The sequence below is a fragment of the Akebia trifoliata genome, chromosome 10, assembly GCF_017979445.1.
Source record: "Akebia trifoliata isolate Shusen 1 chromosome 10, ASM1797944v1, whole genome shotgun sequence".
NCBI classification, from domain to species: domain Eukaryota; kingdom Viridiplantae; phylum Streptophyta; class Magnoliopsida; order Ranunculales; family Lardizabalaceae; genus Akebia; species Akebia trifoliata.
Genome location: NC_141384.1, coordinates 2297453 through 2314173, shown reverse-complemented (window position 1 = coordinate 2314173; position 16721 = coordinate 2297453). Strand labels below are relative to the sequence as shown.

Genomic DNA, 16721 nt, shown 5'->3' with positions numbered 1-16721 from the left:
TTATTGTTATAATATTTTTGAAATACTAAAACTACCCATTTTTTATCTTCTTTATGTACTTAGATTTTCCAATTGTAATTCCATCATTTTTGAATGATTTTTTATCGTAAAGGACAAATGAAAATGATATATTTCTCATTTTGAACATTTAGATGTATTTTTTTATTTATTTCCACAATTTATAAAAAAAATGAAAAATTAAGTGAAATTCAAATGTTTTTACAGTGTCGAGCTCACCAATTTTTATCTATTGTTGAGTTTAATATTTTTATTATCAAACTCACCACTTTTTATTGTCGAGCTCACAAATTTTAATAGTTGAGTTTGACAAATTTTTTAATAATGTCGAACTCGACAATAAAAATATTGAACTCAAAAATTAAAAAGAAGTGAACTCAATGCCAGTAAAACCCACAGATTTATTTATTTATTTATTTTTAACTTTTTCCAACTAAGATATATGAAAAAATCGACTAAAAACTTGACATAATGACTTGTGTAGATGATTTCAAACCAAAAGAACCATCCTTTATCAATTTTCATTAAAAAATGAAGTAAAAGAATTGAAAATCCCTAACTTTTTACATACATCTTCAAAATGTTTGAAAATGATTTATTTGTCATTGCCGAATCCTTTCAATCAAAATGTAGTCCCCAAAACTCAACTAGGATGTCGAAAATCCAATTTTTGTTTGGATGAAAATGGTGAACTTGAATATTTAGGGTAGTTTAGACATTTCAATTGTGAGAAATGTCTAGAGTGGGGTTAAACGTTAAGGGACTTATTAGAAAAGAAAGTTTTACTAAGTGGACTATTCAGTTACTAAGTGGACTATTCAGAGAACCCCTAAGACTTAGGGACTAGTTAGAAAAAAAAATCCTCCTGCCAAGATCCTTTAAGTAATTTTTACTTTATTATATACTAGAGTTTGTATGTACCTATGGCACAAACGTCCTTTGGGGTTAAGAGAGTAAGAGATGAAAAATAATAAAATTAGAAAAAGACAGTAATGTCAGAGGGGTATTTTTAAGGGGAAAAAATGAGAAAAAAGAAAAGATAATAAAATTGAAGAAAGACACTAAAGTTGGAGGGGTATTTTTTAAAGAAAAAAAAAATAAAGATAATAAAGTTGGAGATGTATAATTAGAAAATGACGAGGACAACCAACATTCGAAGAGCCTACAATCATAGTGAGAAATCAAAGGGCATGCAATCGACATTGAAAATATTGAAGGAGACATAAGATATGCACCACCCTTATCCTTCTTTTTCTATCATTCGGGAGAAAAATTTGGTGTAGAAATGTTAATTCTCACTTGAAATAGTGTGCTTTAATCTTTATTTTTGGGTGCAATAACTAATTTGACTAGTTGAGATGCCAAAAATAAAAGTTGGGGTGCCAATAGAATCCCTCAATTTTAAAATCATAAAATATTAATTTAAACAGATATAGAACCAGATCCCACATTGATACACACAAGTTCTGGTTTAATTTTTTTTTTTTTTTTTTTTAAATGAAATCTTGGCGGATTCGACTAGTTTAGCTAAGTTTATATATATACTTAAATGATTTTTTAAAGAATTTATATATTGCTTTGTGATTTTAGCATCTATTAATATAAATTTAAACGGAAGAAAATAATTATTTACAGCAATTTCTATAAGAATATATCAAATTAGTTTGGGAGGGATTTTCAAACAGGGATAGGCACCAACCAGAATAGCTTGAAGCAATAAAACATAATAATTTATTTTCCAACTCTCCCTTTTTTTTGAAGAATAACTTTCTGAGGAAATATTAATTTCTGGAAAATTTTCTAACTATCATACATGTTAGTAACCCTCTGAAGTACGCACCAGATCCTAAAAATAATTTTCCAAGCAGAACAAAACATCGTAAGTGTATGCATAAATGTTAGGTAAACACGTGGGTTTGTAAGTTTAAATAAAAATTAGAAAATTACTTAAAAGGACCCTGGTGGAGGGATTTTTTTTTAAATAGTCTTTAAGTTTTGTGCAATCTCTTAATAGTACATTTGGTAAACTTTTATTTTCTTAATAGTCCTTAGACCTCATCTCCCACATTTCTCACAATTGAATGTCCCAACTGTTCGAACTCATCGTTTTTATTAATAAATAAAAAATAAATTTTTGACTTCTCAATTAAGTTTTAGAGACTCCATTCCGTCATAAAGGATTTAAAAGAAAGAAGCCATTTTCAAGAACTTTTTTAAATATTTTGAAGATGTATGTATAAATCTATGATTTTTTTTCTTAGTTTTTGGAAGAAAATGAATCAAGAATGATTCTTTTAGGTTGAAATCATCTAAACAAGTCATTATCTCAAGATTTTAGTTGATTGTTCCAAGTATTTTAGTTGAAAAAATTTGAAAAATGGGTGGGTTTTACCGGTGTTAAAAAGTGATGAACTTGACATTAAATAAATAGTGTTGAGTTCGATAGTAAACAGAAGTGGTGAACTCAACCGTAAATAGTGATCAGTTCAATTGTAAAAATTGTGAACTTGACACTAAATAAAAAAGCGTTGAGTTCAACACTAATAAAAAGTGGTGAGTTTGCTAGTAATGAGGAACCATAGTAATAAAAATCGGCGGTTAAAAAATAAATCATGTTTAAAACGTGACTTATATCCCTAACAATTAAAACAGTAAAAAAAAAAAAAACGTGACTTTTTCCTATGTCACAAAAATCGTCGGCTTTTTCCAATTTTTCTCATTTTTTTTTCGTAGAGACAAAATTTTAAACATTTTCTCTCTTTTTTTAAATATGGGATTGATGCATAATAGAATTTGGTAATTCATAAATGTTAAAATATGGGATTTGATGATAAGAACTTGATTTTATGAATTTTCATTAGATATATATATATATATGACGGTTCGACAGTCCTAAAGTTTGCCAAGTTTGGTGCCAAACATTTTTCAAAATATGGGTTAGAAGCTTTGGAATGAGCTGATTTTTTGTAAGGATGATTTCTATGATGAGGAGATCATTCTCACAAAAAATCAACCTATTCCAAAACTTCTAACCCCATCAAAAGTGATTTACACAAATTGGACGATTCATGATTCTTCAACTTGTAAATTAGGGTTAGAAGTTTCAAAATGAGCTGATTTTTTGTGAGGATGATCTCTTCACCGTAGAGATCATCCTCACAAAAAATCAGCCTATTCCAAAACTTCTAACCCCATCAAAAGTGATTTACAAAAAATGTCTGACACCAAACTTGGCAAACTTTAGGGCTGCCTAACCGCTCCCATATATATATATATTTCATAATTTTAAATATATTTTTTTATCTTTTATTTTCATCATTTGTTTTCCCAAAGTTTTCCCTTGCCGATTTAAACTCATACTTCGACATTGTGACTATGCAAGAAACCATTAAGAAAGAAAAAGTTTATGACATGTCCAATGAAGCTACCGCACAGAACTTGGGGACTATTTAAAAAGAAACCCTTTTGCAAGGGTCCTTTAAGTAATTTTTTCAATAATTTACTTTCCTCCCCTCCTTCCCCCCATCTTTTTTTTTTAAGAATAGTCAGAGGAAATATTAATTTCTGGAATCCTAAAAATAATTTTCCAAGGAGAACTAAACATCCTAAGTGTATGCATAAATGTTAAGTTAACACTTCGGTTCTCCATGTCAGTTTAAATAAAAATTCCTGAAAAACAAAATTCCTAAATAATATTTGCTTTAGAAAAAAAAATACTGCTACTTCAAATAATTCCAAAACACTATAAATTTCACAACACTGCAGGCCATGGTCTATAATTTAACATCCTGTACATTAATATGCAATAATATTGCCTGATTAGCTTTTATGGTAGGTCATGAAGGAAACTGTAGACCAGCAAAGCTTTAGATGGAATCTCGGTCACCATGAACATCAAATGCCTGCAAATGTTTGTGAACTCGGCAGTTGTGTTTGGTACATTAATAGGCTAAAAAAATCATCTACCGTAAATGGACTTTATGATCTTCAACAAAATTATTATTTGGTCTCCATCTCTAAACATCAGCCCAACCTCGCTTCTCTTCGAAGTACCTGAAATATAACAACAAGAACATAACACTGGATTATTTCAATTTCCTTCATTATTATTTTAGATGATTAGGCAGAGAGAGAGAGAGAGAGAGAGAGAAATATATATATATATATTTATATATTTTGTCCTACATGGGTTAGAAGTTTTGGAATGGGCTGATTTTTTGGTGAGGATGATCTCTATATATATATATATATATATATGCTATTGGCACACCAACCTTTACTTATTACGCCCCAATTAAAGATTAAAACACACCATTCAAACATTACAAAGGTTTGGCTCAAATTATTATCTCAACATTATAACACTCGTTCAAACAATTTCAGTAGTTGTTTACAATTATGAATAGGCTCATATAAAATCTTAAACCCAAAAAATAGAAATCTAGCAAAAAGAGAGAGAGAGAGAGAGAGAGAGTCAAAGCTTCAATTGGGATGTAATAAGTAGTAGTTGGGATGCCAATAGCACTCTAAATAAAACACCACAGATTTAGGTCAAAAGTGAAAAGATGTGTGATCACTGGTGTTCAGAATAATATTCAAATTCAGTTCGTAGTTAGAATCATCGACCAATGCTTCACTTTATTAGCCAACATAGGGAGTGAAAGCAAATAAACATAAATTTACCTCTTCAGCGAACTTTATCAAAATGGTGGTCCGAGGTCGTTGCTGACCCTCCATTGGAACAAAATGAGCGGTTACTACAGCTGGAAAGCCTGCACCATCCAAAACACCCTTCACAAAACCAAACGTATTTTAGAGAGATATCAACCAGAACAAAGCCAATGTGTTTTTGTTCAACTGAATCATAAACTCACCCTTACGATTCCCGCAACAAATGCGCCACAATTAAATGTTCCCATGTCTTTTGGAATCGAAATAAACCTTCAACAGAAAGCAATTAATTGGTAATCTAAACTCAAAAATACAATTCCATAGTTGATTTGATAGGAATGTACTAAAGAATTCGAGGATCAAAATATTACCGATTCACGAGGAGCTCCTTTTCACTGATCATGTATTCATCTTCATGTTCGGTACCTTTCTCAAGTGAGTCAGCAACCTATTATTAGATCAAGCAAATCATGGGAGATTACCATTCTTTATCTTTGACACAAATGACAAAAGTACGATGATCATTTAAGTGTCAATTTTCCAACACTTTTGGATCACCTATCAGATGCCACTAACTCCTAGCAAAACATAACTTGTGAAGGGTATTTTGGTCATACACACATAAAATGAACTAAAGTTTATGTCTACGGATATTTCTATAATTGAAGGATGCACTAAATGGGTATTCTAGTTTCATTCTTAACAATGTCAATAGAGGAAGAAAATCTACAAGTTGTGTCGAACTCTCATTCTACACTTGACAAGAGATCGTGAGTTGAGGTGAAGACACTCTTTTGGCATTTGAGAGGAAGGATAAGTTGATCACTGATGCTATACGATGTATGACTCTAAGAAATCATAAAACAAAGATATGTACACTATTTGATCATGCAGATTAATTATGGAGCCATGAGAGCTCAGATAAGGAACGACCTTCCCCTCAAGCATACCACCGAAACTGATACATAAAAGGCTCATAGCCTTTCCTGCCTTGCTTAGTAACCTTGAAAATGGATGAAACCAACTTGAAACCTTAAATCCCATTTCAATGGTTTCATTGGTAAACATTCTATTCATGAATCATGACAGGAGAATATACTAAGAATGTCGGGTTGTTCTTGCTTGACTAAAATAATCAGGTGTTGACAAATGGCCGTGTACTGAACCAAGTTACCCACCCAGCTTACGAGCGAGAAATTCTTGAAAAGTTTAAATCAAGACCATATATCAACATTTACATCAACTTCTACCAAAATCATCTAGAACTCTTAGAAGTAAAACATAAACTGCTGGATCACATTTTTACGTGAACTTTTAGAATCAAGGGCATAGAAGTCATAGTTTGCTTTCCTTTTCTGAAGAACTTGTAATAGTTAATAGATTTCATGACTTAAGTGAAACCTTTATTAATAGAACTTGGATGAGTATTGTAGAGAAAATGCATTACTTAACTTACTGTAAGTTTAAGTGATGATGAATGAATCAACTTACTTTTCCAAATAACACCTTCCATATCGTACTGTGCACAAAGGACAAAATCCCCAATAGTCGTGTTTCTCTTCTGTTTCCCTGTAGCATCACATTGAAAAAGAAAATCAATATGAAGTCAACCTCACCAACAAATTTCTTACAGAGCACAATTTTCATTTCGTTTAATCAAATACTAAAAATGAATTTTGGGGTGTTATTTTGGAGGAATTTACTCATATTTGAGAGGATCTGGACAGAAGCGATCAAGTAGGTTAAAACTTTCCTTTTTGTTTACTCTAGTATCTTTCAAGGGAAATATCTTCCCTTTTCGTGCTTCTTTACTTCATTAAAACAATTCCAGTTATTAACTTCAAAGAGGAAAAAAATAGAAATAGACAGATGATAAATGACAATGTACCTATAGTGAGCAATGTTAGTTCTAAACATGTGCTTGGTATGAATCTTCAATATTTCTTCTCACACTATGAGGATGAGGCACATCCAATTCTCTTTGTTATCTTTTGTTTTTTTTTTTTTTTTTTTTTGATAGATAGTTCTCTTTGTTATCTAATTGAGCACCAACCATACCATTTTCATTCAACAAATAAAGATGAGAGTGTGATCAAATTACATTTAGGAATATGGGTCTTCGAAGTAGAAAGAATTAAATGAATAAAATAAGATTTTGATGATGATGATATGGGCCTTCAAAGTAGAAGCTTAAGATCCAGAGAGAATTACAAAATCTTCAAAATATTTTCTTAGCCAAGGAGCGTTTTTAAAGCTTGAATGCACTAAAATTATCAAATTACTGGCTAAACTCCATTAGTCAAGCCCGTGCTAGCTAGTATAAAAATAAGGGTATCACAAAACAAATTCGATACCTTATCCCTATGGCAAAGAAGTTCTAGAACTCTTGCTCCAACAGCATATCCTGCATCCTCTAGCCTGCTCGAGATAACAAGAAAATCAACCCATGGTACCCACTACAGAAATGTATCATAATCTATCATAAAACCAAAATCATCTACTGAAGGGTACGGGCTTCTTTTTAACTAATAAAGATGAGCGTACAGTACTACAGTTATTTGTTGTCAAAGGTGACACCTAAGAGGCATCCGCTTTATGCTGAAAATAAAAGTAAATAAAACAGCCACATATCCAAATTAAGCATCTACTTTATGAACCCATGGTACCAAATACAAAAACATATCATAACCCATCATAAAATAAATATCATTTTTCGAAGGGTACAGTCTTTTTTTAATCGGTAACGATGAGGCATGCCTAGGAGGCACCTGGTTCATGCAAAAAGTAAAAGTAAATAAAGTAGAGGCATAAAGAATTAAGCGTTGAAGTAGGCACAATTTTTAAAAGCCCCAGCATCACATGTAATAACAATTTGCCCGGTTTTATATTAGAACTCCTAGTCCTATATCCCCCCCCCCCCCCTAGATTTTATAGTTTAGAGCCTTTAAAGGGCTTAAAATCTATATCCCAAGTGGTCTAATTAGGGTGATTTAGAAATGCCCCTCCACATTTTATTTGAGTATTGTGACGTTTGACTTGAATATTGTGGTTAATGTCACTTTAATTATTGGTTAATTTAGTTGAGGTTTACTTGAATATTGTTGGTTACATGATTTCTCCTTTTCTTACGTGATAAAATGTATGTATTCTCTTACCCACAAAACCTATTTTTGTGTTGCTGAATCCGACACCCTGTACCAGATTTAGGCTTGAAATCCGCACTCGAATACATGAAACATGGACTAAAACTTAAGACTCAATACCATGAATTGAACGTGAAAAATCAATGATCGGATGCAATTAGAGTAGTCAAATCTAGTTGTCCATTTGCAATTTTTTCATTCAATTTGAATGCAAAGCCTTTAAGAAATATCTAATTTTTATCAATTTCCAATAAAATTCATAAACCCCGTTATAGAGCAATTTGAGGGCCAATCAAATTACAATAAGTTACAAGTTAAATGCAAAGCTTTTAAACAAGATCTGACTTTTATAGATTTCGGATAAAAATAAAAAACCCAATAGAGCAATTTGTGGGAAATTATAATTAAATGCATAAGAAACAATTAAATTACAATAGTGTTTCAAATACTAAACAGATTTAATTGTCACCTTCGCTCTAACTCGGCAATGTTGTCAACCTGAGTCTGATTAAACTGAACAAGCTCCGAAAACAAGAATGCAAATGCACTCAAACTAACCTGCAACATAATTTATCGTTCTTCACCAATAAAATTTATCCTTAAAATTACAAAACCTAAATTCCCCTAAAGATCGACTAGAGAACTAATTGACTAAGCCGACAAGTGAGATCTCGTAAAAAGAAGGAAAAAAAAAATTGAATCTTTAAAGTCCGAAATTAACTTTAATTGGATAAAAAAACTGGAAAAAAACAAAAGGGGGAATCGCAGAGAGAAAAAATAAAAATTGAAAGTTTTACCTCTTGTTTGCCTTTGCTAAGGGGTTTGTCAAGAACGTTGGCGTATTGTTTGGCCTTCCCTACTCCTATCATTCTCTCTCTCTCTCTCTCTCTTGGGTCTCGGAGAAGGTGAAGTGTGACCAAGTTTAACCAAATGAACCGTTTTTTCTGCTTCTGTAAATTCGTGTCTGAATCGAACCGGATGGTTTACTTTCTTATAAATTAAATGATTATTCGGTTTATTATGAACCGGGTTTCTTATTAGCAAATTGAGCAGATCTTGTGACGGTATAAAATGGGTCAGGTTTTATCCGAAAAAAAGTTATTTGAAATGCCAATTTAGCGGACTTTGGAGTAGATATGAATAAAAAAATGAGTTATGCTGCAGTGACCTCAAGTTGGAACCTCTTATCGCACTTTTTAACATGAAAGTGGATATATAATCATGATTTTATCGTTCAATCTACAAAAAAATAATAAAAAATATGAAAAAATAAAAAAGATAAATATTTTTTATGTGGTTCGACAAATGTATTTACGTCCACGGGTTCGAAGAGTCGTTTTACTATAAATCTCACGGTTACATGACCTCCATACCTCTCTTCAATTTTTTCCTCTCTCTTCCTCCTTCTTTACAATGACCTCAAAGCTTTTAAATATAAAAACTCTAAAAAAAATCTTAACCCTAATTAAGTTACAATTGACCACATTATTCATTATCTAAATTAATAATTATATAAAAGGGGAATAATCTTCTTAAATTATGATTATTTTTTAATAAAATAGAGTCATCTTCAAATGATATCATGTGTTTGCCTCATGATGCATATTCAGATGGAAGACAATTTTATCCCTCCACATGAATTATTTATGATTTTTCATACAAGTGAAAAAACATATATGGTTCATATCCACTTTCATGTCAAGAAGTGCGATATGAAGTTCCAACTTGAGGTCATTTCAATGTTAGTCTTAAAACAAATAGGTTGAATATGATTTGATGTCTCTTGATCAAGGATCTAGGTTGAATACAAATCCATTCCTATATCCGCTTAGATTCCATTAATATTTGTTTTGAAAATTATATTAATATCCTATTTTTAGTACTTTAATGTAATATGAATTCTTATAATAAAAAAAAAGTTTATAATAGAAAATAATATAGTGTAACAATTAGTAAAGAAGTTTACCAGAATAATGTTGAACGATTTAGAATTATCTGACTTGACTGAACTCTGATATAGCATTTCGACCAAATCTGTGGCGTCCCGCCAAACGCTAACACAAATTCCCATGTCAAATCTTGAGGCACAAGGTGACGCCTCAAAATTTCAGTATGGTCTCCTCTGTTTATGTTAGCATTCTAAGGCGTTCAACCTGCATCTGATAAACGACATACAATCCTGCATATATATATACAAAGTATTAGTTCATGATTTTGTGGCTGGTCGTTGTTTACCACACTTGCGGGACCATTTATCCGACTCAGGCTGGCCGTTTGACGTGACCGTAAGCAATGAGTCTCTTTTCGATGTGTCAGAACGTTCGACTACTGTAGATTGTTAGTGATCACTGACTAATCATCTCCGTCTATGCCTATCAGACGTGCATGTGATTCCCAAATATACAAATCATTCGTATACAACCACTTTTAAATTACAAGCTCACTGGTAAATATAGAGAGGAATAACCCGAATTTCAGTTGTGACTTCACTCTCATACGCGTCTCATACCACGTATGAGCTTGGTGGTCCCTACCGTACATCTCAAGATAATACACTACTCCGAATGATATGATGCACTATCCCTTCAAGCATTCACAGACACTTTAACAGCTCACAAATTAGTTACATATACATTATTTTCATTTGAAAACAAAAGAGGAATTAACAATACAAGGTTGAGAATGGATATCCAATTTCCTATCATGCAATTTGGCTACTTGGCCTAAAATAAATAAAAGAATGGAAAAGTAAACAGCGCATCGCGCTAACAGAAGGTAAATAAACATGCAACAATAACATTATCCTTGGATATCTATTCACCAACCTACATACAATACAACAATGTAAAATGTAGACATCACGCATCGGGTGTGACGCTGACATTTTACTGTTTCATACCATTTTTTTTTTATAGTTTTCAATCTCTCAAATAAAATATTCATCAACTCAATATGAGTTCATTGAATATTAAATCATATTTTCCAACTATGGAATTCATTTTTATCAATAATATTGAAAAAATACAAAACTTATATTAAAACGGGGTCCAAGCAGTGCACATGACCCAATTGATGGAAATAACCCGTTGAAGTATCCTACCCACGTATAATTTGTTATAAAATATAGTTAAACATATCAAATATGCAAGTTCTGGAGTAAATTTGAAATAACTAGTTGAATTCTATATTTTTAGAAACTCACCACAAATTTTTAATAAAATCTTAAATGAAATTTTCACAATCTACGATTACTAATAGAAATTGAGAGTTTTTTACTATCTATGGACAACAAAATTGAAACATATGTACGAAAATCGAGGCGATCGACGTGAAAATTGAGACGGTTGATTTTTAAATCTGGCCTAGTGGTTTCAAAGATCTCGATGTCGTCGTCATTTCTCCCTTCTGCGACAGAGGACGATTTGATTTCGAAACAGACGAAATCCGATGTCAAAGTTTCGAAATTTCCGTATATAAATACGACAAATTTTTTACGATACGGAGTGAAAAAGAAAGTGAAACGAAAAAAAATTAGGTGGGTTTTGTAGAGAACGAGGCTATGGACGTTTCTCCCTTCTACGTCGATCGTCGACGGCTAGCGGTTCGCGACGAATCTAAGTTGGAATAATGAAAAAAAAAAAGAATTTTTTTAAAAAAATCGTTGGCTGGTTTTTTTTGGATGGGTTGGGGAAGATGATGATAAAAAAAAAAATTTTAAATTTATTTATATAACTTTGGGACGAAATCGATATTTTGCCTATTATTTTGATCGACGATAACTTGACCATCTAGACTCCAAAATTGACAAATAAATACTTTATTTCATCTAATTTTTCGTTTCGGATATAATGATATGATCAATTTCTATAAATTTTGTCTTTAACAAAAATTTACATTTTTTGCTTGAGGTGACCTCTAAAATTGACGTCATTTTCGTTTTTTACGATAATTCGATTTTCTATGCTCCAAAAATGATAAATAAATAGTTCATGTTCAATAATTTTTTATTATGAACCCAATGGTATGATCGAATCTTAACAATTTTTTATTTAGCAAAAAGTCATTGTTTTAGCCTGGTCCGACTCGATAATCGAGGATTTTACAAATTTTATGCTCGGACTCGCATTTAAGCGTGCTTATAAGTTAAAGTATATTTTTCAATCATTTTGAATGCAATGGTGAGCTCAGATTTCCTTAAAATTGATCATAAACCTCCTAAATTTTTATCCCTAAGTCTCACTTTCAAGATTTTCTCAAAATTTTATTATTTATTTATTTTTCTCGAGATACGAATTAAAAATTCGACATTTTACAAGATCGAATTCAGGTTAAGTGAATGCAAAATTATTTGGATATGGTTTTATCTAGCATGATTCGGATAAAAATTCATATCCAACTAAAAATAGATCTAAATGTGGATATACTTATATCTCACTTGGATTCGATCCATTTTAAACCCTAACTATACTTCAACAAAAATAAGAACCTAATGAGAGTGTGGAGACTTGAAAAAAAATACACTTAAAATTTTTAAAGACAAAAATTAGCTCCAATCATATTAGGTGTAATTGGTAGATCAAACTTGGTAAACTTGAATTATTCAAGAATTTGAGACCCATAAACTTGAGTCATCTATATAACAAAATATAATTGTGGACCCCACCCCAATTATATTTATAGGAGATAAACGTCCATTCCAACTACATTGGAGACGATCCACACTATCCCGCATTTTCTCTTCATTTTTTTAACTTTATTATTTTTCCTTTCCTCACCCCCTTTTTCAATAATATCTCTCAAATTTTACTTAGGGTGGGCAATGATATGAAATACACCTAATGTCCGAATTGGTCCGATCCGAAAAAAAATATGAAAAATTAGATTTGGATTGAAATCTTAGATTTGAAACAATTTTGAATCGGATTCAGATTTACTACAATCTGCTAAAAAAATTGATTCGAACATATTTAAATATATTTTTATATTCTTAATTTCATATAAATACATATAGATAAATATTTTAGTCTTTTTGGTTTCCTTTTAGATTTATATTTGGAAAGTATATTTTTTAAAAAACTTATACAAAATTATATATATTTTTTAATTTTTTGAACATTAATCATTTGAAGATAAGTCATGTGTTCGGATTAGATCGATTTTAGATTAAGAATGCAATGAAACAGATCGAATTTTGTTCACATATTCCTTGATCTGTTCGGATTAGATCAACTCAAATACATATTTAAAGAAATTCATATCAGTAATGGAGTGGTGTAGACATCCCAATTTGCACGAACCCATTAGAAAATGTCTAAATTTTCAAATCTCATGTTGAGTTCAATTAAGAGTTTAAAACCATTTGACAAACCCACATTGCATAATAATTGTCACTCAACATTTTTCTTCATGCATACATGCACACATTCATCATGTTATATTATTTTGCATACCAAACATTGTCTTTATTCCATATCTAATTTCATGTCCACTTCTTTAACCCATCGCTCCAAATCCATAAATCAACCCAATTCAAACTCATTTTTTATTAACCGATTAATGACCTATTAACCCAAAACTAAGCCCACATTCAAATCTAGTCCAAATACCCAAACATAAACCATCTAAGGTCCATAACCCAAATACTTGAACCTAAGCCATCTAAAGTCCATAACCTAAATACTGAAACTTAAACCATCTTAAGCCCATAACCCAAGTCCGGAACAAACCCATTTTAAGCCTATAATCTTACACTTCCCCCAAGAAATGACACATGTCGATTTTTTATAAGCTTCAACACCCAAGAATGCTCCTTATTGGTGGACCAATGCTCAAACCTAATTGGAGAATTAATTCTCTTGAGAAAATCTAATAATGTCCTCCTCAAAAAGTGTGGTCAAATAAAAAATGTATTTTAGGAGAACTTCCAATCCTATCTCAAAAGGTAGGAATCTTCAAGTACATGCATGAAGACCATCAATTCATTTAAAAAATACGGTTTACTTTTTACTTACCACTCCACCTTTACACATGTCACTCCCCTACTCACCCTCATAAAAATACTTTTATTCTCTCACATCTATTTATCAAAAAATCAAAGATCAAAAATATTTTTAGGGTTTCTTCTCACAAATTCCATCTTTACCATTATAAAAATAAAAAATTCATAAACAAATAACCTAAACTTCATTTTTTTTATATTTAGGTTTGCACCACTTTACCCCCAAAAGTTATCCTGAAATTCTATGAATTACCCTATTTCCTATGAGCAATTCATACTCTCAAGTCCCCATCTCTCAATATAAAACTTTACTAAAATTCATTCTCTACCTTTCTCAACTTAACTATTAACTCAAGAATTTTTATCCATCTCTCAATTCTCAACTAACAACTCTCATCTTCTCCAACCATCTACCATTAATTAAAACTCTCAACCTTCAAATTATTTCTAACAAGACTCAAGATCATTTAAGAACATCAAGGGAAATGTTGAGTTTAAATTAAGATGTTCATTTAAGTATTTGCATTTTCTATTTCTAATCCTCTATTTATTTTTTATGTTCTAAAAAGTTTTTAGGATGTAATGCACATCCTCTCCCACTTCCGATAGGTTGGACTTTTATCGATCGAAATGGAGGAGGTTGAAGTTTTTTTTATTTATGATATATCTCATGCATCATATTATACATCATATACCCCTCACATATGTTTGGCAATGATGAAAAAATGTGTCATCCTCATGTTAGGGTTGAAATATTAAGGAAACTTTATTATGAAATCTCTTTACAATGCCCAAACTAACATTTTTTTCTCATAAAAAATAATGTAGGTCAGATGGGTCATCATTTTCCATAAGATGTTCCTAATGTCTCACATTGACATTAAAACCTTTTTCAAGATTACATTTTCACTTATTGCACACACCACCTTAAAAAATGCATTTTCATGTATTTTTTATTTTCTTAAGTTTTTCAAAAGATTGACCAAATTTCAAGGTAACCCACCTTTAGTAGAGAGGATGGGTTGCTTAACACCTTCCCCATATTTTAATCAAATATTCATAATTAGATCTTAGGTAAACTGTGCCCTTATACATATATGAGAGTCACTACAATGATAAATCAATTTCAAAATCAATTCGGGTGCTCGTTCACACATATTTTCAAAAAAGAATGGTGGTGACCCCAAATAACATAGCATAGAGGTTCTATGATAAACATCTCATGTCTACAAGTAGTACTGATCTGATATCGAATCGATCTGTTGTTAGTCCTAATCTTACTATGTTTATTCTTTTACCCAGTTTTTAATAAAAATAATATCCCTCTAACGACGAGAGAAATATTTAATAATACCCCCTAAATTTTATTATTCTCCTATTTTACCCCTATTAACCCCAAAGAATATGCATCTACTTATGCCATTTGCAAACTCTAGTTCATATACATTTGAGATACTTCAAAAATTAAATAAACGAAATATTTTCATCAATAATATTTATGCCATAGACAAATGATCGAAAACATTTGATTTTAATGTTTTGTTAAAAAAAAAAAAAACCACGAGTTGTCTCTTCAACTTTTAGGATAAAATTGTTTATTATTTTTTAAAATAAGAGGATTAAAATGAATAAACAACGAGAAAAGTATGAAGACTACCGTGGAGCTAAAAGTTTTTGAGCCCTTGAACTCATAGTTAGTGGAAGCATGGTCATAAGTTAATAAAAAGGGTGATTTTAAATTTTTTTTAAATTACCCTTCCATGTTTTAGTGAATATTTAAGATACCCCTATGGTTTCAAACACTTATACCTATATTCTCAAATAGACTTATGAAAATGACCTAAATGCCCATCATTTTCATCTTATATATGAAAATCCTTCATTTTTCTTTCCAAAATTGATTTTAAGATCTTTTACCTCCAAAGTATATTATTTTTATTTATTCAACTTTACCTTAAATCCATTGTTTTCAACTTAGTTTTTACTTTGTTATCTCGTTTTCAACATAAGCTTACCCTTTTGTAGTATATCCTACTTTTTTTTTCTAGTGTTGTAAGTTGGGTGGGTTGGAGGGTAGACTAGGTTCAACTTAAGTGGAAGAACCCTCAACTTGAGCATCGAGCCTAAGCTTATAAACCCAAGTTCAACCCATACTTAAACTTCTAAACTCGAGTTGAGGTGTTGAACTCAGGTTAACCCAACTAGGTAGTTAAGGAGGATTGGACAGGTTGAACATAAATTTATTTTGATCAGCAAATAAAATTGTATATCTCAAACAAGAAATACAACATCCACAGTGTACAAAACATCATCACAATAATATCATAAGCCAATATATATAACAAGAAATAATTAAAAATATTTTAAAATATATAATTAATATAAAAACATATATATTATAGCCTATGGTAGGAGTTGAGTTTGTTGGTCTCAATCTAATTTAGGGTCGTATTTAGTTATTCTAACCAAAATTCAACTCATATTTTACACAACTCAACCTAGACTTACCCACCATTCAGGTTGAATTTGAGCCAACCAACCCAATTGTAACCCTACTTTTGATATCTAAAATTTCATTATTTTCTACCTCCCAAAAAATCCTATATATTTTTGAGATTAGAAGGTTGAAGTGGATAGAACCTTTCGTCTTTTACCCAAGAGGTTAAAATCACTTGTTTTGGGAAGATAACTAGGATTTTTGCCTACATGTTGAAGAAGAGGGCATTTAAGTCATTTTATTAATTTATTAGAGTAGACCAAGGTAAAGGGGCATCTTATCACTTTGAAAACAAAGGAGTGTATCAAACATTCACCAAAACGTGGAGGGTATGGTAAAAAAAAAAAAAAAAAAAGAAGCTATGTTGCACAAACCACAAAGCACACTAAACTAA

The 16721-nt window shown here is 31.2% G+C and overlaps 1 protein-coding gene across 1 annotated transcript; it reads right to left on the bottom strand.

The window, feature by feature from the left end:
* Positions 1–3747: 3747 nt before the first annotated feature.
* Positions 3748–8796, bottom strand: LOC147392703 (uncharacterized). Its single transcript, XM_086456983.1, has 8 exons — positions 8630–8796; positions 8302–8390; positions 7044–7107; positions 6181–6258; positions 5061–5137; positions 4893–4959; positions 4702–4809; positions 3748–4071 (listed from the first exon to the last, which is right to left on the bottom strand). The coding sequence occupies exons 1-8, from the start codon at positions 8699–8701 to the stop codon at positions 4042–4044; spliced, it is 585 nt and encodes a 194-aa protein (XP_086313109.1). The 5' UTR covers positions 8702–8796; the 3' UTR covers positions 3748–4041.
* Positions 8797–16721: the final 7925 nt, after the last annotated feature.